The sequence below is a fragment of the Phoca vitulina genome, unplaced genomic scaffold (assembly GCF_004348235.1).
Source record: "Phoca vitulina isolate PV1807 unplaced genomic scaffold, GSC_HSeal_1.0 scaffold67, whole genome shotgun sequence".
NCBI classification, from domain to species: domain Eukaryota; kingdom Metazoa; phylum Chordata; class Mammalia; order Carnivora; family Phocidae; genus Phoca; species Phoca vitulina.
In genome coordinates, this window is record NW_022589770.1 from 5078531 (window position 1) to 5101743 (window position 23213).

Here is a 23213-nt window from a genome sequence, read left to right on the forward strand (position 1 = left end):
CTCGGCGGGAAGCCTGCTTCTCCCTCTCCCACTCCCCCTGCTTGTGTTTCTGCTCTCGCCATCTGTCTTTGTGTCAAATAAATAAATAAAATCTTTTTTTAAAAAAATGCTTCTACAGAACTTGAGGTGATTTAGGCAACTTAATGCTTTTGGTTGGCATAATTATTTAGAAGGGGTACTGTTTTGCATCTAAATCCGAAGTCATCCATTAATAACTTTTCCTTGTGTCAGTATACAAATAGAACAGAAGATGTGAGCAATCTCAAAACCAGGTAATTTTGATTTTCAGTGGCAACCAGAGATCCTCACTACTAGTTTCCCTATTTTGTCAGCTACTTGAGTTGACCAACTCTGGGGAGGGGAGGACTGTCAACCAAAATGGAAAACCTAGCGTAAGAAGTTACTTCTGTTATGTACCTAATGCAGCCCCAGAGTCTACTGGTACTATTTCCACTTTATAAACAAAGTAACTATCGAGAACTAATAGGATCATGTGAACAAAGTCATTTAGATATAATTTTAGGCATCAGTAGTTTGTTCTCTTGTTAACATTCAAATCAGCTATATTAGAATTTCAGAAATAGGGCGCCTGGGTGGCTCAGTTGGTTAAGCGACTGCCTTCGGCTCAGGTCATGATCCTGGAGTCCCTGGATCGAACCCCGCATCCGGCTCCCTGCTCCGCGGGGAGCCTGCTTCTCCCTCGCCCACTCCCCCTGCTTGTGTTCCCTCTCTCGCTGTGTCTCTCTCTGTCAAATAAATAAATAAAATCTTTAAAATAGATTGAAATATACTGGCTCAATGCTCCCAGTCTTCTCACATACTAAAATCATCTAAGTTAATATTCAAAATTCTTGCTTATTGGTTGAAATAAAGATTCTCCTTTCCTCAGCTACAAGAACCGCAACTCACTGATTTTTTTCCCATGATTACCAGTGGAATACATGCCAAGTATCTGTCCAAAAAAGCATTATTAACTTACAGACCAATTCTCAATTTTGTTAAGTTTGACAATGGCATGAGGTGAACAGATAAAATAATTTGGCAAGGGGCGCCTGGGTGGCTCAGTCGGTTAAGCGTCTGCCTTCAGCTCAGGTCATGATCTCAGGGTCCTGGGATCAAGCCCCACATCAGGCTCCCTGCTCAGCGGGAAGCCTGCTTCTCCTTCTCCCATTCTGCCTGCTTGTGTTCCCTCTCTCACTGTCAAATAAATAAATAAAATCTTAAAAAAATAATAATTTGGCAAAATGCTGAGAATTGGTGAAGGTGGGTAATGGATACATAAGGACTCATACTATTTCTTGTGTGTATGGTCAGAATTTTCCAAGGGACCAGACTCATCAAGAAAGACGAGGACTCAGATAAACAGGGAAAAAAAAATTCCAAAGCAAAAATTAAAAAGAAAACCAAACCATAAAATACAAATGCCAATCAGTGAAATAAAAATCTTTCCATAGGTCAGACAAATGTTAGCAGAGATTCCAGAGGCCATGTGTTTAGAAGCTGCTGCGACTCTCAGCACAGCTCGAGTTTTCATTTGCTGCCTATTCAGCAAGGAAACAAAAAGGCAGGGAAAGACCCTCACCTCACGCCTGGCATCATGCCAACACGGCAAACAAGAATGTGGGGCTTGGAAGGCAAGTTGACAACGGTCTGAATGCAGCCTCCACTCTGCTTACCAAACATGGGCAACGCATGACAGCGCTCTAACCCAACTTCTTCGTATCTTTAAACGGTGATAATTCTGTCCAAAGCGTACTTCTGTCTAGCACATGGTAAGTGCTCAATAATCCGAGGATATTATTTTTTTTTAAGATTCTATTTATTTATTTGTCAGATAGAGAGAGCACAAGCAGGGGGAGTGGCAGGCAGAGAGAGAAGCAGGCCCCCCACCAAGCAGGGAGCCCAATGCTGGGCTCGATCCCAGGACCCTGCGATCATGACCTGAGCCGAAGGCAGACGCTTAATTAACCAACTGAGCCACCCAGGTGCCTCCAGAGGATACTATTTTAATAAAGAGACGGAAGAGGCAGAAACAATACAACTGCACGTGTGTTAAGTATTTAAAATAGGACGATGGGTCATCCAACCCCTGGCTTAGAAAGCTGCTGAACGCATCAGCACTGATGTACAAACACAACGAACTAGCTATGCCCGGTTAAAAACCCTCTCCGGGGTTCCTGGCACTGAGATTCATTCCCAACTGCCTTGAGCCGTGAAAACATGATTGCCATCAGAGTGAATTCAGATTTTGCTTATTAAAGTGAATTTATAAAAACTTTGTAATTACACTTCTTTTTTTTTGGTAGGGTAGAGAAATGGCAGAAGACTCCTGCTTCTCCTTTAAAAGATAAATTTTTATTTCCTGGTCTGCACACAGCCTTGAAATTCCATTTGTTTCTCTTTAATCTAATGTTTATTTCCAAGAGCAGCGAGATGCCAAACCTGAAGAAACCAATTATCTTAAAACCATTTTTGGTATAACTAGAAAACTAAGTGAAATCTATGTGAGTCATAGGACACTGGTCTCCTTGCCAATCACCAAAAGGACTAGAACACTGCCCGCCCTGTGGGGCAGAGAGACGTTATCAAATAGCACCAGCCGATTATTATAGGCACTATAATAGCCAGACGAAATGGTCCCAGGGTGGCAAAGAGAGGACTGTCAGGAAAAATTTTATGTAATAAGTGAGTTTAAAGCTGGGTTTGGAAATATGAATATGAACCAGATGGATGGAGGGAGGGAAAGGGCTTCCTACCATGTTCAGACATTCGGAGGCATGAAAAAGTGTTATGCTTGAGCAACATAAATTATCTGTGGCTGAAGCATAAGGTGCAGAAGTAGGGGGTGGATAGTATGGAAAGTTAACTTGGGAATCATCGTTACAAAAGGCCTTATATGTCAGCCTACAGAGCTCCACTTAGATTTTTAAACTGGAGAAGGACAGGATCAACTTCTTTTTATTTTTGAAGACTATTTTTTAATTTTTTTTTAAAGATTTATTTTTTATTTTTCTTAGAGACAGAGAAAGCAAGAGCGGGGCAAAGCCTAAATGTATTTTCAAAGTAGAGCCAAAGCTCTTGCTGATGCCTTCAATGTGGGAGGAAAAGGAGACAAGGAGGACTCCCAGGTTTTTAGCCCAAGTAACCAGATGCAGAACAGGCATATTTACTGAGATAGGAACACTGGGGAGGGCATAAAATGAGGTGGAGATGTAGAGTCTGCTTTTGAACAGATTAAGTTTGAGATGGCTATTAGACATCCAATAAAAACTGTCGGGGCGCCTGGGTGGCTCAGTCGGTTAAGTGTCTGCCTTCGGCTCAGGTCATGATCCCAGGGCTCTGGGATCGAGCCCCACATCGGGCTCCCTGCTTGGTGGGGGGCTTGCTTCTCCCTCTCCCCCTCACCCTGCTTGTGCTCTCTCTCTCTCTCTGTCAAATAAATAAACAAATCCTTTAAAAAAAGTAAAATAAAAAAATAAAAACTGTCAAAGATGGGGCACCTGGCTGGCTCAGTTCGAAGAGCATGCGAACTCTTGATCTCAGGGCTGTAAGTTACAGCCCCACGTTGGGTTAGACATTACTTAAATAAAAAAACTGTCAAGGAGACTGCTGGATATAGAAGTCTGGAGGTCAGAGAAGATGCTGAGATTGGAGATATAATTTTGGAAGTCCCAGTATTGATAGCTATGAATCTGGGTAAGATCACCTAGGGAGGATATAGAGGGAAGGTCTGAAGGACTGACACCCAGGGCTTTACAATACAAGTCAGGAAAATGAGAAGCATCCAGCAAAGGAATTAATTAAAAGTCAGTCGGACAGAAAGAATATCGGGTGGATGTAATGTCCTAAAAGCTAAGTAAAGAAAACGTTGCAAAGAAGGAGGAATATTCAAAGGTGTGACGTGCCGATGAGTGGTCAGAAAAGGTGAGAACCAAGTCTATGGTGCCATCAAGAAAAGTGATTTTCCAGGAGTGCTGGGAATAAACGTTGAGTGTAAGACAAGGTGACGGCAGAAAAAGAGAAACAATGAATTTAGGGGCTATTATTGACTATTATTGTTCCTACTTGCTGTTATTCACTCTGAGTGGTGGCTAGGGGAAGATGCATGGTCGAGACAAGGTTTTAGGAAGGGAGCTACCACAGCGCGTCTGCAATGAAGGGTGAGCTGGCAGAATGGAAGGAACCATGATGTGAGGCCAAGCACGGTGAGGACATGGGATCCCATGGGCAGGCAGCCTGGCCTCAGGTGGCAGCAGCTTTAGTCCAGCCACTGTCCCGCGTGGGAGGGCAGGGTACACGGGCAGATGGCTATATGGAGGTGAGAGGTGATGGGAAGTTCTCTTCTGGTAACTTTATCTTCTCCATGAAACAAACAGCAAGGGTTTTCCACTGATGGTAAGCCATGAGATGTAGGCAGTTTCAGAATGAATCACACAGTTCCCCTGAAAAGGGGCAGAGTGAATCGACTATAGAAATTCGAATAAAATGCCAGGCAGCACTGAAGCTAAATGGAAATGTCCAGGAGGCAGTCAAAACAATGATGTGGAAATCAGGAGAGAACGCGGCGAGAGACACTAACAAAGATTTGAGTACACTTAAAACCATGAAAATGGAGGAAAGACTGGGAGGATTCATAAGAACTGCCAAAATGAAGTCTATGGTTTTTTTATTTATTTTATTTATTTGAGAGGGAGAGAGACAGCGAGAGAGGGAACACAAGCCGGGGGAGTGGGAGAGGGAAAGCAGGCTTCTTGCGGAGCAGGGAGCCTGATGTGGGGCTCGATCCCAGGACTCCAGGATCATGAACCGAGCCGAAGGCAGACTCTTAACCAACTAAGCCACCTAAGCGCCCTGAAGCCTATATGCTAGCAATAGTTATGTGGTTGGTGGCACAGGAACCAGCAAAATAGTGACTGTGGTGGTTCTCACCCAAGCCCTCTCCATTCTAGTTGACCCGAATATCCTTTCCTGATCTACCGGAGAGGCCGCCCCTTTTAAGTGGGCCAGTAAACCTGACGTCTTCTACCAGAGGTGTACCGAGTAACAGAATTAGCTCAAGTCTGCCCTACCATGAAATACAGAGGGATCAAGACCCTACTACTTTACTGGGCAAGCAATCCCTTCGGAAAACTTTGTGGGCGGCCAGTCTACCACTTTGCCCCTTTCTATCTTTATCCAATGGATATGTAAACTTCTCTGTCCTTCTGAGAGCAACTCCATGGGAAACAGCTGTAAGGACCAACATCAGATGCTCTCTGTGTCCCTGCTTGGTACTGCGCCTTGAATGACAGGACCTTCTATGGGCAGTGAGGCTCTCAGGTGGACGCCCACCCTTTGCTGGGGGCAGTTAGGACAGATGGAAACTCAGAGTTTGAAAGAGGAGACAGTGAACAGCAAATTCAAATGCTAGTGAGGTCAAGTTGTATGAACATGGAGAAGAGATTAGACAATTAGGTGGCAACTATGACCTTAAAAGGAAGAGTATATACTAATAGAATGGTTGAGAACTGAAGGGGAGATATAAAATCAAAACTGAGCACAGCCTCATCTTTGAAAAATGTCTTTTTTTTTTTTTTTTTTTAAGATTTTATTTATTTATTTGAGAGAGAGAGAGAGAGCATAGAGGGAGAGGGAGAAGCAGACTCCCCGCTGACCAAAGAGCCCAATGCGGGGCTGGATCCTAGAACCCTGGGATCATGAGCTGAGCCAAAGGCAGACGCTTAACGACTGAGCCACCCAGGCGCCCCTGAAAATGTCTTGATGATAAAAAGAAGGGAAGAGATAAACTTGATGGAATGGCATAAAAGAAGAAAGGATTTACTGGAACATTTATGAGTCTGCTAGAGTAGAGTAGTCTGCTAGAGTAATCACTACTTATTTAGCTTATTATTATTGTTATTACTATTATTATTTCTTCTTGTTTTATGAGGGGTAAGAAAAAAAAGAAAACACAACACCTTACTTTGCTTATGTGCTCAGGAGCTTGATCAGGAGTGTTGCTGAATTCCCCACCGATCTGGAGGTCACTGACACAGCAAATTGAATCTCTCAGTTCCGTGAGCTTCTGACTGCCCAACACCAGCATTGTCTGGTATGGTTTGTGTTCTTTGTGCTAAAATTCAAATCGTAAATAGGTAAGTGTCCACTTAGAGACGAAGCAATTAAACTGTACATCCTGTCCTGACCAGATCTAGATGAAGTTACTGGTTTTCTGAATTTAAAGTTATCCCCATAACTTAGTGTTCTGTGTTTTCTTAGATTCTGTATTTGTCCATCTGGCATCCATTAATAACAGGGCCAAATTAATGGCCAGAACTGTTTACATCTCCCCCGTGATCCAGAGCGTGGTCTCTGAAGCCACTTCCTTGTTCTCATTCTCACACACCAAGCCAGTATTTGCTCGTCCTAAATCAATGTAAGGTCAGGTAGTGGACAACTAGGGACAGTCCCTAGACCCCCGAACCCGCTGGAATTACTCAACCTAGCCAAGCCCGAACCATTCGCCCTGCCCATGGAAACCTCAATAAAGGCTGTGGCCTTTGGCTTCTCCTCACTCCTTCTCGTGCCCAACTGTCACTGGTGCTTTCCTCTGTGGCCCTGCGGCTGTGGTCGACTTGCTCCTCTCAGGAAATGTAAGTAATTAACATCTCTCAATGGCACTGGCCCCTAGTATAGTCGCTCGGCCACCTCCATAACTTAGAATCCCACAGACAACTGAGACACTTGTGTTATGATCTAAATGTCTTTGTCCACCCCAAATTCAGATACTGCAACCCTACCGCCCAAGTGATAGTGTTCGGAGGCTGGGTCTCTGGGGGGGGGGGGTGATGAGGTGGTGCGGGCTGAGCCTCATGAATGGGGTCAGCGCTCTTATAAAAGATCCCACAGAAAGCCTCGCTCCTTCGGACACCTGAGAGGCCTGTGACCTGGAAGAGGGCCTCACCTGCCTGTGCTAGCCCCAAGCTTGAACTCCCAACATCCAGAACTGGGACAAACTGCTGGTTATAAGCCACTCGATCAGCAGTATTTTCTTACAGCGGCCACAAAGGACTAAGACACTTGGCAACAGAACTTTCTTAAGTTTAAGCTAAAGTTTATGGGGTGCCTGGGTGGCTCAGTCATTAGGTGCCTGCCTTCGGCTCGGGTTGTGATCCCAGGGTCCTGGGATCGAGCCCCACATCAGGCTCCCTGCTTGGCGGGGAGCCTGCTTCTCACTCTGCCTGCCGCTCCCCCTGCCTGTCCTCTTTCTCTCTTTCTCTGTTAAATAAATAAAATCTTTAAAGAAACAAAATAAGCTAAAGTTTATAATAAAGATGCTACTAAAATGAAATTACCAAGAACCTTTGGAATATAACCTCATCTAGCAGCACTGTTTTATTTATTATTATTATTTTAAGTAGGCTCCATGTCCAACCCAGGGCTTGAACTCATAACCCTGAGATCAAGACCTGAGATCAAGAATTGGATGATCTACACTGACTGAGCCACCCAGATGCCCCAGCAGCAGTGTGTTTTAAAATTTCCTCCAAACAATCTATACACTACTCTCATGTTATAGACCCAGAGGTTCCGTTTTATTAGTTTGGTTTGACTGGTAATTTCAGATCTTAATCAAACAAGGTAATTAGTACTAACTATATCCCAGCTGCTTCATTATTGACTATTCACAAGTGCAATTCATGTATAGTAATATTTCAATTAAACCTTATCAAAGTTTGTGACATCTATTTGGGGAATCAAGAACATACACACTAGGGGCTACGGTAGAATTCTTTTTATCAGAGACCTCTAAGAAATTTCTGAATACTCCTGTTAACTTTCTGCATTTTCATCAAAGAAGAGCTGTTTTTAGTTAGTTTTGACAGCTTCCCAAGTATTCTGAATTGGTGAACAAAGGGTACCCTACTCCTTTACCAGTCACCGATTCTGTAAAAAACAAACAAACAAACAAAAAACACCTAAGAAACAAACCCAAGAATTCACATAATTACAATCACTGTGGATTTACATATACTTTCAGTTGCTTCCAGTGCAGCAATTACAAATAAATTCCAATATTATAACTGTTACATAAAACAGTGTATGTTTGCATTTATTTTGAACCCTAAAGGTTGTGACTATTCAAATTATTAAACCCTTTGACAAAAGTCACCCATATTATCTGTGAAATTCAAAAGGTTTTACTACTGACCTTATGAAATATAACAGGGTATAAGATATTCACAGATAGAATAAGCTCCCCTTCTTCAATCATGTCTGCTGGATTTTCAGGCTTTTTTCCTATGGCATGTGACTCCTGAAGGAGAAAAACAAGTAAGAGACCTTAAAATCACAGTGTGACTCAGCAAAGAGGCAGTGTGGAACAACAGCTGTAAGCAAGGGCTAGAGTCAGGCAGCCCTGGCTTTGACTCCTAATTTTGCTTTAAGAAAATTGTTAAAACCTCTCTTAAGCTTTAGTTTCATCTTCTGTAAAAAAAAAAAAAAACAAACAAACAGAAAATACTCATTTTACAGAACTATTGCTGGGAACGTGTACATACAGTATCTAATAATGGTTGGCACTAAATGCTTAGCAACTGATGATAAAACAGGAATATCAACTAATGCTGGTATAACACTGGCATTTACAGTTGCTCATAACACTTGTACATACCTCCTCTCACATTATTACAAGAGCTATTTGACAGATGCACAGAGGTTCAGATTTACCCAAGGTAAATCAGCAAGTCTGGATGCAGATCAGTTTGGCTCTAAAACCAACACAGTCTTGCTTTTTACAACATTCTCACATCTGTAATACCTCACACTTCTATTATGTGTGCACAATAACTATAAAATAAAAGCCCCCAGAGCAGACTAGTTAAGAAGTACAAGTGCAAAAGTAAGAGGGAGTGACAATACGCAAAATGGCATAGTAGGCAGCTCTAGGGATCAGTCCCTCCAGTCCCTCCACCAAAGCAACCAGCAGGATGGAAAGAGAGATCGGAACCAACTATTTTGGAATTCTGGAACCTGATCAGTCAGTTACATCGACTAGGAAAGTGTTTGATGAAAGGATAATCTTTCATTAGTAAGCACAGAGTGCAAACCAACTGCCACCCCCCATTCCTCAGCCCCACTGCAGATGTGGAAATAGGGGCCTATGTTCCTGAATAGATGGCTGATGCCATGACAAGCAATGGCGACCTTGTTCTCCCAAAACTGGGGGTTTTGGTTGCTCTGGTAATGTCCTGATGACCCGGTGCAGACACCTGCCTGGGTTTTGGTCTCCTGGTAGCAGTGGCTCCCACAGCAGCAGCTACTGGGAAATTTAGAAACAGGGCCTTTTCTTTTTTTTAAATTTGTGGAGGCAGACATTTAAGGAAATCCTGAACTCTTGGCTGTCCATAGAGATAATAAAACAGAAATATCCATAACCATACACAATAAGGAGTACACACAGCTCCAACAATCAACAAGTAAAAAAATTTACTCAGAATGTCCAGTACAGATTCGCTGTTCTCAATAAAAACATAAAGCACACAAAGAAACAAGAAAATATGTCACATTCACAAGAAAAAAAAGAAATCTGACAAAAGCCACCCTCCCGAGGAAGCCCAGATACAGAAGTTACTTGTCAAAGATGTTAAATCAACTGTTTTAAATGCATTCAGTGAGCTGGGAGTAGGACAACGTATTTGAAGTCATGAACGAAAAAAACACCATTAACCAAGAATTCTATGCCTGGCAAAACTATCCTTCAGGAATGAAAAAGAAATTAAGGCATTTTCAGATAAAAAAAAGAGGGGGGAGAGTTCATTACCGGTAGGCTTTGTATAAGAAATGCTAAAGAGAGTTCTTCAGGATGAAATGAGAAGACACTAGACAGTAACTTGAATCCGTAAGAAGAAATAAAGAACACTGGTAATGGTAACTACATAGGCAAATATAAAAGCCAAAGCTATTCCACTTTTAGTTTATAACTTTTTTCTCAAAAGCAAATGCATAAAACAGTATTTATAAATTTATGTTAACAGACACATAAAGAGATGATGAGACAATAACGACATCAAGGGAGAGGGACAGAGATGTATAAAAGCAGAGTTAGCTGTCCTTGAAGGTACTACTGAAACAAAGTTGGTATTATTAAGATTAGGTTGTTATAGTTTTAAGATGGTAATTGTAATCCACAAGGTAACCACTACAAAAATAAGTAAAACACATACATATGGAAAGAAGGAAAACAAAATACACCGTAAAAATTCAACTAAATACCAAAAAAGACAATAATAGAGGAACCAAGGAACAAAAGATAGGTATGGCATACAGATACCTAAATGGCAGAAATAAAGTAATTACTTTAATACAGGTGGGCTAGACTTTCCCATTAAAAAGGCAAAGATTGGCAGAATGGATTAAAAATATTTCATCATCGGGGCGCCTGTGTGGCTCAGTCGTTAAGCGTCTGCCTTCGGCTCAGGTCATGGTCCCAGGGTCCTGGTATCGAGCCCCGCGTCGGGCTCCCTGCTCCGGGGGAAGCCTGCTTCTCCCTCTCCCACTCCCCTTGCTTGTGTTATCTCTCTCGCTATGTCTCTCTCTGTCAAATAAATAAAAAATCTTTAAAAAAAAAAAAAAAAATTTCATCATCTATACACTCTCTGTAAGAGACTCACTTTAGACGTGAAGACACAAAGAGGTTGGAAGTAAAAAAATGGAAAAAGGTATTCCACACAAATAGTAACCAAATGAAAGCTATATTATTGTCAGATAAAACGGACTTTAAGTAAAAAAAGGTTACAGGAGACAAAGGAGGACACTGTATATTGATAAAATATGCAATCCAAAAAGATACAGTAATTATATACATACGTAGCTAACAACAGAATGCCAAAATATATGAAGCAAAACTGACAGAACTGAAGGGAGAAATACATTGTTCTATGATAATAGGTGGAAACTTCAATACCCCACTTCCAATAATGAGTAGAATAACCACACAGAAAATTAATAAGGAAATAACACTACAAACCAATGAGATCTCACTGACATATACAGAACACTCCATCCAACAATACATTCTTCTCAAGTGCACATGAACAATTCTCTGAGATAGACCACCAAGTCTTAATGAATTTGAAAGTACTAAATCAATTAAAGTATATTTTCTGTTTATAACTGAATAAAACTAGAAATCGTAATAGGAACAAAACTAAAAATTCAGTGGATATTAAATAACACACTCTTAAGTGACCAATGGGTCAAAAAAGAAATCACAAGGGAAATTAGAAAATACCTTGAGACAAATGAAAACGAAAACAGAACATGGAAACTTACAGGATGCAGCAAAAGCAGTACAAAGAGGGAAACTTAACAGCTGTAGACATCTGCATTAAAAAAAGAACAATTCAAGTAAATAACCTTACTGTATACACTAAGGAACTGGAAAAAGAAGAGCAAACTAAACCCAAAACTAGCAGAAGGACGGTAACAATCAAAACGAATTCAAGGGGCGCCTGAGTGGCTCAGTCGTTAAGCATCTGCCTTCTGCTCAGGTCTGATCCCAGGGTCATGGGATCAAGTCCCACATTGGGCTCCCTGCTCAGCAGGAAGCCTGCTTCTCCCTCTCCCACTCCCCCCTGCTTGTGTTCCCTCTCTCGCTGTGTCTCTGTCACATAAATAAATAAATAAATAAATACCGACCAACCGACCCAGGACTAAATGGTTTCACTGGTGAACTACACTAAAGAATTACATCAATCCTCCCCAACATCTTCCAAGAAGTCTGGAGAGAATTTTTTTTTTTTTTAAAAGTATGCTCTATGCCCAAAGTGAAGTCAAGAGTCACATGCTCTACCAACTGAGCCAGCCGGACATCCTGAGGGAATACGTTTTTTAAGATTTTATTTATTTAGGGTGCGGGGGGGAAGCAGACTCCCTACTGAGCAGGGAGCCCGATGTAGGGCTCGATCCCAGGACCCCGGGATCATGACCTGACTGGAAGGCACTGCCCAACCATGCAGACGCCCCCAGAGGGAATACTACTTCTTAACTCATTCTATGAGATCAACATACTCTGATACCAAAGCCAGACAAAGACACCACAAGAAAACTACAGGCCAGTATCATTTATGAATATAAATGCAAAACTCCCTAACAAAATACTAGCAAACCGGGTCACCTGGGTGGCTCAGTCGGTTAAGCATCTGCCTTCAGCTCAGGTCATGATCTCAAAAGTCCTGGGATCAAGCCCCACATTGGGGCTCCCTGCTCAGGGGAGAACCTGCTTCTCCCTCTCCCTCTGCCCCTCCCCCCCAGCTCTCGCTCTCTCTTGCTCGATCTCAAATAAATAAATAAATAATCTTTAAAACCAAAATACTAGCAAACCAAATTCAGCAGCATATAAAAAGGATTATATACCACAGCCAAGTGGGGTTTATCCTCAGGATGCAAGAGTAGTTCAACACACGCAAATCAATCAATGTAATACACCACACTAACAGAGGATAGAAAAAACCCACATCATTATTTCACTGAAATGCAGAAAAAATATGAGGAAATCCAATCCCTTTTCACAACAAAGGCACTGAATAAACTCGAAACAGAAGGGCACTTCTTCAACATGATGAAGGACATATACGAAAAATCCACAGCTAAAATCATACTCAATGGTGAAAAACAATAAGGATGTGTACTGTTGCCACTTCTGTTCAACATAGTACTAGAAATTCTAGCCAGAATAATGAGATTAAAAAAGGAATAAAGGAAAAAGAATGAATGAGCAACCAAATTAGAAAGAGATAAAGTTATTTGTTTGCAGATGACAGGCATGATCTTCTATGTATAAAATCCTAAAGAATCCACATAAAAAACCTATTAGAGCTAATAAATTTACCAAAGTTGCAGGCTACAAAATCAACACACAAAAACTGGTTATATTTCTATATAGCAGCAGTGTACAACTTAAAAAGGATATTAAGAAAATAATTCCATTTAAAATATCATCAAAAGGAATAAAATACTTAGGAATAAACTTAACAGAAATGAAAAGACTTGGGGTGCCTGCCTGGCTCAGTCGGTAGAGCATGTGACTCTTGATCTCAGGGTTGTGAGTTCAAGCCCCATGTTGGGTGTAGAAATTACTTTAAGAGAATAAAAAAATCTTAAAAAAAAAGAAAAATCAAAGGCTTTTACACTTAAAAACTACAAAATGTTACTGAACAAAATTAATGACAACTTAAATAAATTTAAAGACAAGGCTTGTTCATGGATTAGAAGATGTTCAAATGACAACACTACCAAATCTTATACAGAGTCAATTCAATCCCTATCAAAATCACTATGGGGTTTCTTTTTTTTGACCCAGAAATAAAACCACCCTCCTAAAATCCCTAGGGAATTCCGAGGAACCATAAACAGCCAAAACAATCCTGAAAAAAATTAAAATTGGAAGACTCACATTTCCCAATTTCAAAAATGACCACAAAGCTATAATAATCAAAACAGGATTAGGATGAAGGTAAGACAGACATACAGACTCATGGAATAGGATGGAGAACTCAGAAATAAATCTTGTATGGTCAACTGACTTTTAACGAAGGTGTCAAGACCATTCAACACACCATTCTTCAACAAATGGTGCTGGGAAAACTGGATATCCACATACAAATGAATGAAGTTATACCTTTTCCTTACATATAAAAATTAACTCAAAATGGATCAAAGACTTGAACTAACAGCTAAAACTATAAACTCTTAGACGAAAACATGGGGGAAAGCTTCCTTACTACAATGGATTTGCAGATAGTTTAAGTACGACACCAAAAGCACAGACATCAACAACAAAAAGATAAAGTGAACTTAATCAAATTTTAAAACTTTTGTACATCAGAGGACACTATCAAGGGAGTGAAAAGATGACCTGTAGATGGGAGAAAACATTTTAAAATCACACATATGGTAAGGGTCTAGTATCCAGAATATACAAAGAACTCTTACAACTCAACAAAGGGACAACCCAATTAAATAAAAAACTAGTAAAGGACTTGAATAGACATTTCTCCAAAGATGACATTCAAATGGCCAAAAGGCACATGAAAAGATGCTCAACATCACTTACCATCTGGGAAATGCAAATTGAAATCATAATGAGATACCATTTTATGCCCACTAGGATGGCTATTCTCAAAAAACAATAACAAATGTTGAAGAGGACGTGGAGAAACTGGAACCTTTGTGCATTGCTAGTGGGACTGTCAAATGACCCAGCTGCTGTGGGAAAGTTTGATGGTTCCTCAAGATGTTAAACCTAGATCACCATATGCCTGAGCAATTGCACTCCCAGGTATATACTGAGAAGAACTGAAAATGGACTCAAACAGATACGTGTATACTGGTGTTCACAGCAGCATTATTTACAATAGCCAAAAAATGGAAATAAGCCAAATGGCCATCAGAAGATGAACAGATAAACAAAATGTGGTACATCCATACAAGGAAATATTATTCAGTCACACATAAAACCTTTAAAACATTATACTAAGTAAAATAAGCTGAACACAAAAGAACAAATATTGCATGATTCCACTTACATGAGGTATCTAGAACAGGCAAATTCAGAGAGACAGAAAGTAGAATAAAGGTTACCAGGGGCTGAGGGAAAGGAAAATGGGGAGTTATTTACTCAGTACAGAATTTCTGTCTGAGATGATGAAAAAGTTCTGGAAATACTGATGGGTACATAACACAGTCAATGTACTTAATGCCACTTAAACTGGCCACTTAAACTGAACATTTAACAATGGTTAAAATAGTAAATTTTATGTTATGTGAATTTTACCACAATAAAAAATAAGTGGGAGAGAAAACAGATGCCTTTATGTACTACCAAGTGACCAACACACCATCTGACACACAGTAGGTCTTCAAGAATATGTACTGAATGAACCCATCATGTCTAACACTTAATTCCTCATTATTTATCAACTTAAATTTTTCTGAGGGTTTCCATAAGAGATGGTGGATTAAGAATGTGATTAAACTACAATCAGGAGCAGAACAAAAGTACCAGCGATAGGGAGATGAAAAGGCATGAATTTAGCCTAATATAGAGAGCAAAACCAAACCAAAAGCAGAAATAAAGGGGTGCTTGGGTGGCTCAGTCAGTTAAGCTCGGGTCATGATCCCAGGGTCCTGGGATTGAGCCCCGCATCAGGTTCCCTGCTCAGGAAGGAGTTTACTTCTCCCTCTCCCTCTGCTGCTCCCCCTGCTTGTGCTCTTTCTCTGTCAGACAAACAAACAAATGCAAGAATAAAGGCAGAGATCTGAAAGAGTCAAATGTGCCATCACTTGAATTTTTTCTTCAAGATTTTTATTTATTTATTTGAGACAGAGGCAGACATAGTGAGAGAGAGCACAGGAGCGAGGAGAGAAGCAGGCTCCCAAGTGAGCAGGGAGCCCGATGGCGGATCATGACCTGAGCCGAAGGCAGACGTTTAACCGACTGAGCCACCCAGGTGCCCCCGATCACCTGAGTTCTGTGGGTCTTTTTCTCCTACCAGTTCCCAGTCCCAATGAGGTTTCTCTAAGTTTGTTTTCAGCTAAGCATATCCAATATAAAGCCACCCTACAGTCATCACTAACACCCAATGACAGAGTGTTTCACTGTTTCATGGGGAAAAAAAAGAAAGATGAGACTCTTACCATCTCATAAGCAAATGTTTCTTGTCTGCAAACCCGATCTATTGTTATGGTTTCTTCCCGCTGTTCCAGAAGTTTCTTTCTAACCCTGTTAGAGGAACAAGAAAAATTAAACTTCAATACCTTTACTGGGTCTTCATCTTTAATACTTAACTTTTATTTGAACTAATTTTTTTTTTTTTTTTTTTTGAGAGAGAGGCAGGGGCAGAGGGAGAAGAAGAGAGAATCCCAAGCAGGCTCCATGCCCAGCAATCTCTGAGATCATGACTTGAACTGACATCAAGTCGGACACTTAACTGACTGAGCCACCCAGGCACCCCTTGAACGAATTTTGAACTAATTTTAGACTTATAGCTAAAAGAAGCTGTAAAAATAGTAGAGTCCCCTTATATCTCTCACCCAGTTTTCCCTATATTAACACCTTACATGATCATAATTATCAAGATCAGAAAATTAACATTAATACAGTATTAGTAACTCTAAGTCTTTTTTGAATTTTACAAGTTTTTAAATGTAATGCCTTTTCTTCTGCCCCAGAATCCTCTGTAGGACACAACACTGCATTCCCTCCATTTGTCTGCAGTACGGCAGTTTTCCTCATCTTTCATCACTTTGACACTTCTGAAGAGCTCTACTTTGTTATTTTGTAGAATGCCCTTGTATTTGCACTGACTGCTGGTTCCTCAAGACTGGAGTAATGCTGCGCATTTTTGGCATGAATACCACAAGAATGATGTCCGCACGGTGTCATACCAAGAGGTTCATGATGTTGACATTAACATGTCTTGTTACTGGTGATGTTTACTTTGGTTAAGTTCCTGTCTGCCAGATTCCTACGCTAGAAAGATACTTTCTTTTCTTTTCCTTTGTACTCACTAAGTATTTAGGGGAAGATACTTTGAAACCATGCAAATCTTGTTTCTCCTCACTTTCACCCGGGTTTTTAGCATTCAGAAGATTTTGTCTGCAACATTTATTACTGTGGAATATGCCTAAGGGCGATTCTCTATTTCCCTCCTTCTACATTTATTCACTGGTATTATGAGGAAGACCTATCTCTCTCCTCCCATTTATTTGATCATTTATATTAATATGAACTCGTATTTATTTCATTCTGTAGGTTAAAATCTAATACTATCATTATTCTATTGATCAAACTGTTCTACCTGTGGCTGTTAGGCACTCCTTTGAGTTGGCTCCTGTCTTTCAACAAACCCTCATCCTTTTTTTGAGCATTTCCTTACTTTCTAGCACCGTAAGAGCTCCAGGCTCACCTTGCACTTCCTTGTCTCAGTCCGGAAATCAAGTACTAAGAGCCTCAATGAGACAGGTGTTTATTATTATTTTTTAAAGATTTTACTTATTTGAGGGGCGCCTGAGTGGCTCAGTCATTAGGCGTCTGCCTTCGGCTCGGGTCATGATCCCGGGGTCCTGGGATCGAGCCCCTCATCGGGCTCCCTGCTCGGCGGGGGGCCTGCTTCTCCCTCTCCCAACTCCCCCTGCTTGTGTTCCCTCTCTCGCTGTTTCTCTCTCTGTCAAATAAATAAATAAATAAAATCTTTAAAAAAAAAAAAAAAGATTTTATTTATTTGAGAGAGAGAGAGAAAGCACGAGCAGGGGGAGAAGCAGGTTCCCCGCTGAGCAGGGAGCCCGATGCGGGACTCGATCCCAGGACCCTGGGATCATGACCTGAGCTGAAGGCAGACGCTTAACTGACTGAGCCACCCAGGCGCCCGAGACAGGTGTTCAGAGGCCATTAGCTAAGTGCTAGGGGTTACTGTTACTGCAGTCAGCGCTTCTTCTAGACCTCTCGGGAGAGAAAGGCAGAAAACATACCTCTGTGTATTATTCCACGCATGTACGAATATCTGCACTTCTGTATTTTTCTGTTATATACTTAAAACCATGAGTTTATACTGCTACTTCTAGTCCCAAACTAAAAATCACTCATTTTAGCCTTTAACCTTTCCTTGTAACTTTTTTCTCCACAAGTGAGAAACCCCGCTCCCATCATCTATTAATTATTTGTTTGAGTCTAGAAAACAGAGTTTCAGCATTGCTGATCTATACCCTGTGAGAAACACTAAAACATGAATAGCACTCTTTGTTTTTAGTCTTGTAACACTGAATCAAGATACGTTTTTGTAGGACTTAGGTTAGTCCTTTCTTCCCCATTCTCTCCAGTGTTGTTATGTTGTGACACAGGCTCATGTGTTAGTGGTTTTTTTAAAATTTTATTCATTTTAGATTTTATTTATTTATTTGAGAGACAGAAAGAGTGAGAGAGACAGAGAGAACACAAGCAAGGTGAGGGGCAGAGGAAGCAGACACCCTGCTGAGCAGGGAGCCGGATGCGGGGCTCGATCCCGGGACTCCGGGATCATTACCTGAGCGGAAGGCTGACGTTTAACCAACTGAGCCACCCAGGCATCCCTCATGTGCTAGTTTTTATACTCTATTTTGGGTTCTCCCACCCATATCCTGGTTGGTTTTGATTGCTTTGGGGATGTGTAAAAGACAGGTGAAACATCACTATGGTTCTAAGAATCAGAGTTACAAACATATATATAAACACACTCAAAGAAGTGTCATTCCCTTTTTATCCCTACTAACTTGTTCATACTCCCTCCTTACCTCCTATCCTGTTCCCACCCACCCCTTGTAGGCAACCAATCTCTACAGTTCTTGTTTATCCTTTCCATTTCTTTTGTTCAAATAAGCAAATATCTTGTGGATTTTCCTAAATTTTTCTATCATTCTGAGACCTAAACAGTAATTAGAACAGAGAAAGCTTAATGCAAAGATTAACTTTAACAGAGGATTAGAGTAATGAGAGATTAGCACATAACAAGAGAACTCTACAACATAGGAATAGCAGATATAAGGAGTATCCTACCATTTGGGCGGAGAAAGCATACCCAACAAGTCTTCCTCTTCCCGCCCAGGACTGAGATCTGCCCTTTGCTGGAAGGCCACGGCTGGGACTCACTGCATGGCAGAGAAAGTGGCTATGGTTCTCCACCAGCGGAACCGTGGAAATCTAGGGTACCAGGAAAGCTGTGCAAGAGGAGCATCAGGGGAGAGGAGTGGTGGGGAAGCTGCTGGGCAGCGGGTGCTGCAGGCCCCGGACACACTGCCCACTGGACCAGGAAGCAACACCCTTCCCTCTGGCAACCCTTCCCTCTCCATCTTCACTGACAAAGCATTACACTGCGCCAGTTGACAAAGGATAAATATTTATTTGAAGGGCCAAGGCCCATTTTTACAGAGCAGGCAAAAAAAAGCCAATTTATAGATGAGAGCCAACAAACTGATAACTTGCAAACCTACTTTCCACATGGAAGGTAGCATATGCTTTTGGGCTCTGCTTTTTTCCTGTAACAGTATCTCCTAGAAATCACCCTACTGGTTCATCCTTGCTCATCCTTTAGTATAGCTGCACAACACTCAACTGTGTGGATGTCCTACGGTTTGTTCAACACTCTCCTATGCATGTATATTTAGGGCAATTCAAATATTTTGCAATTACAAACAATGCTGCAATGAATAACCCTGTAAATTTCATACTGCTGGAGGTGTATCTTTAGTATAGACTGCTAGAAGTGGGACTGACTGGATGAAAAGGTAAGCACCTATGTATTTTGTCTCAGACATTACCAAATCGCCCTAGAGAAGGCTTGTACCAATCTGCATTTCCATCAGCAATGTACAGAAATGCCCGTTTCTTCACGGCCTCATCAAAAGAATACATATTTTTAAATTTGTGCTGGTCTGATAAGTGAGAAAAGGTATCTTAGTGTCATTTCAATTTGCATTTCTCAAATTATGAATATATTTTTTCATGTCTGTGAGTCATTTTTATATCTTTTTTGTGTGTGAACTCTTGGTTTATCTTTTTCACATTTTTCCACTGTGTTTTTGGTCTTTGTCCCTCAACTTTTAAGGTCTTCTATATGACGGTTATTGGTTTTTTGTGGTACATATTTTTTCCAAGTTTGACAGCTATCTTTTGTTTATGGTGTGTTTTATGTAGTCAATTTTATCAAATCTTTCATTACCTCTGGATTTAAATCATAGTTAGAAAGCCTTTCACTATAACAAAGTGTGTATGTTTTATTCGATACATTTCAATCCCTAATCCCTTTGGAGTTTATTCTTGTGTAAATAGCGTCATACTAAATGTCCACAAGTATTAGAATCTAACTGGGCTTTCTCTTCTACTCCACTGGTCTATTGTCTCTTCATGAGCTAGTAGCCACTGTTTTAATTACAAAGAATTTGCAGTATATTTTAATATCTGGTAAAATTAGTACACCTCACAATCTTCTTCAGCCCCCCCCCCAGGGGTTTTTCCCAGATATAGTCCCTATGAACTTTATCACAACTTGTCTAACTTCCTAAAATAACCAATAGATCTGGCATTTTTACTGTGATTGCTCTTAATTTATAAATTAACTTAGAACTGACATAGGGGTGCCTGGGTGACTCAGTCATTTAAGTGCCTGACTTTAGATTTCGGCTCAGGTCACAATCTCAGGATTGTGAGATTCTGACTTTGGATTTCGGCTCAGGTCACAATCTCAGAATTGTGAGATCGAGCGCAGTGTCAGACTCCACACAGCAGGCAGTCTGCTTCTCTCCCTCTCCCCCTGCTCTCCCTCTCTAAAATAAATAAATAAATCTTACAAAAATAAAGAGCTGATGGCATAATAATTTTTAAGATTCCTATCCAAGAAGAGAGGACATCTTTCACTATTTTCAAGTCTTTTTCCAAGTCTTCCCAGATTGTTTTAAAATTTTCCTTACCTAGGTTTTACATATTTCTTGTTGAATTTATTCCTAAGTATTTAATCTTCTTTTTGACTATTATCAATGGGAGTTTTCCCTACCAATATATCCTCTAATTGCTTAGTTTGTATATATGAAGGCTATTTTTTAAAAATATGTATCAATTCTGTATCCTGCTCTTACATTAAATTCTGGTTTTTCTTGTTTCTTTGTTTTAGCATTGATTTCTTCGGAATTTTTCAGGTATACTATCATATCATTGACAGAGCTAGTTTTTCTTCTTTATCTACTCTTATCTCTCCAATATTTCAAAGTTTTTCTTTATTATAATATTTGTTATGGATATCTGTCATCAGAGATTACAACTACTGAAAGCTCAAATTTTAGCATTTTTTACCAATAAAGTGCTCACCTGAGGTATATACTTTTCTAGACATTAAACTACTGTACACTTAATAGACTATAGCATAAACATAACTTTTAGGGCTCCAGGGTGGCTCAGTAGGTTAAGGTTAAGCATCTGCCTTTGGCTCAGGTCATGATCCCAGAGCCCTGGGATCAATTGAGCCCATCGGGCTCCCTGCTCAGCGGGGAATCTGCTTCTCCCTCTGCCCCTCCCCACTGCTTGTGCTCTCTCTCTCAAATAAATAAATAAAATCTTGAAAACAAGTAAAAATAAAAAATAAACGTAACTTTTATAGGCACTGAGGAACCAAAAAATTCATCTGACTCGCTTTATTGCAATATTTGCTTTATTGCTGTGGTCTGGAACTACCCCACAAGATCTCCAAGGTATCCCTGTATTTAATGAGTTTTAAAATTCCCAGGTAGAACAGTCTGATTTTTTTTTTTAAAGATTTATTTACGTATTTATTTGAGAAAGAGAGAGAATGGGTGTTCGGAAGCAAGCCGGGATGGGGGGGAGGGACAGAAGGAGAGGGAAAGAATCTCAAGCAGACTCCCAGCCGTTAGCAAGGCCCAACATGGAGCCTGATCTCACAACCCTGAGCAGAAACCAAGTCGTACACTCAACTGACCAAGGCACCCAGGTGCCCCTAGTATGGCCTGGTTTTTGTTTTTTTACTAAACTCTAGTTTTATTATGCTGTGATCACAGAGTGTTGTTCATAGTATTTTCTACTTTATGGGTGTTACTGATGTTTTCTTTGTGATCTAATATACAATCAACTTTTGTGGATGTGCCATGTATTCTCTAATATCAGGTTATAAATTTTAAGTATATAGATCTCCGTAAGACATAGCCTGTTGATTATGTTGTTTAGAACTTTTATCTCTTATTTTTTTTTACCATTGTTATTAAAGTGTCCTACTGTTAGTGAGTTCCTAGCTATGCATCTTGCATCTCCTATAGTTTTGTTTTATAAAGTTGATCACTATGTTATTTGGTATGTGTGTGTATACGTACATACATATGTGAATATATATCTCTCTCTAAGTATTCTATCTCAATTGGGGTTTGTGGCTTTTACCATTAAAATGTGACCTTTGGGGGCACGTGGGTGGCTCAGTGAGTTAAGCGTCCTACTCTTGGTTTCAGCTCAGGTCATGATCTCAGGGTCCTGGGTTCAAGCTCTGCAACAGGCTCCGCACTCAGCATGGAGTCTGCTTGATTCTCTCCCTCTCTCTCCCTGTCCCTCCTGCTCATGCTGTCTCTCTCTCTAAATTAAATAAATAAAATCTTTTTTAAAAAAATAAAAAATAGGGGCGCCTGGATGGCTCAGTTGGTTAAGCGTCTGCCTCAGGTCATGATCCCAGGGTCCTGGGATCGAGCCCCACAAAAGGCTCCCTCTCCTTCTGTCTCTGCTGCTCCCCTGCTTGTGCTCTCTTGCTCTCTGTCAAATAAATAAATATAATCTTAAAAAAGTGACCTTTGTAACATTTAATATTTTGGGGCTTGAAATCTGTCTCATATCAGGACGGCTACAGCTGCTCAATTTTTCTTCCCATTTATCTGGTATACTTTTGTCCAATCCTTTATTTTCCTCTGAATCACTTTATTTTACATATATCTACTGTCTACGCAAGGTTTTTATTTTGTGACCCAAATCTAAACCCGTTTTAACAGGTTGTATAGGACTGATGCCATTGGTCTCAATTCTATCACATTTTCTCATTTATGTATTTTGTTAGATTAGCTGTTTTGTTAATTATGAAATGTGTATTTTTTGCATGTCTGTTTTTAGAAATTGAGGAGGGTCTGTTATGTGTATTTTTGTTCCAGTGGTTACCTTTGTACTTATAGATTCTTAACACCCTTCATTACCCATTTTCTTATTTAATGTATTACTAAGTTTTCAAGTTTTTTGTCAGTATTAAGATCTACTTATTGCCTACACATTATCTTCTTCCTCTTTTCTCATCCCATTTTTTCAGCTACAACATTCTAATTTGTTACAATATACAACATTTGTACAGTAGCCTTCCACCCTCATCCTTACTCTACTAGTCCTTTGGTGAAAATTTCCCAGTCATCATTTGGTTGGATGAAACTCATTCTTTAGTATATTACTCAGAAATAGCTGGTGGGTACATATTACCCAAGATCCTATATATTAAAATTATTTTTCTATAGCCTCAATATTGAAAGACATTTCAACTGGATATAAAATCCTTGCTTTCACTGAGCTTTTTGTGAAAAAATCCTGCTCCACTGTTGCCTTCTTTGTATATTACTTTTGCAAGTTAATGCCATTCTAATTCTTTCACTTTTGTACATTAGGTGTTCTTTTT

The 23213-nt window shown here is 40.3% G+C and overlaps 1 protein-coding gene across 2 annotated transcripts in view; it reads right to left on the reverse strand.

Annotated features, from left to right (window-relative positions):
• Positions 1-23213, reverse strand: part of SNAPC3 (small nuclear RNA activating complex polypeptide 3) — a 42551-nt gene that overhangs the window by 10240 nt on the left and 9098 nt on the right. For both annotated transcript variants that reach the window (XM_032392415.1, XM_032392414.1), the window contains exons 3-5: positions 15679-15763; positions 8192-8296; positions 5963-6112 (exon numbers count right to left, since the gene is read on the reverse strand). In XM_032392415.1, the coding sequence (XP_032248306.1) occupies positions 5963-6112; positions 8192-8296; positions 15679-15763 (340 nt within the window). The remainder of the gene's footprint in view (positions 1-5962; positions 6113-8191; positions 8297-15678; positions 15764-23213) is intronic.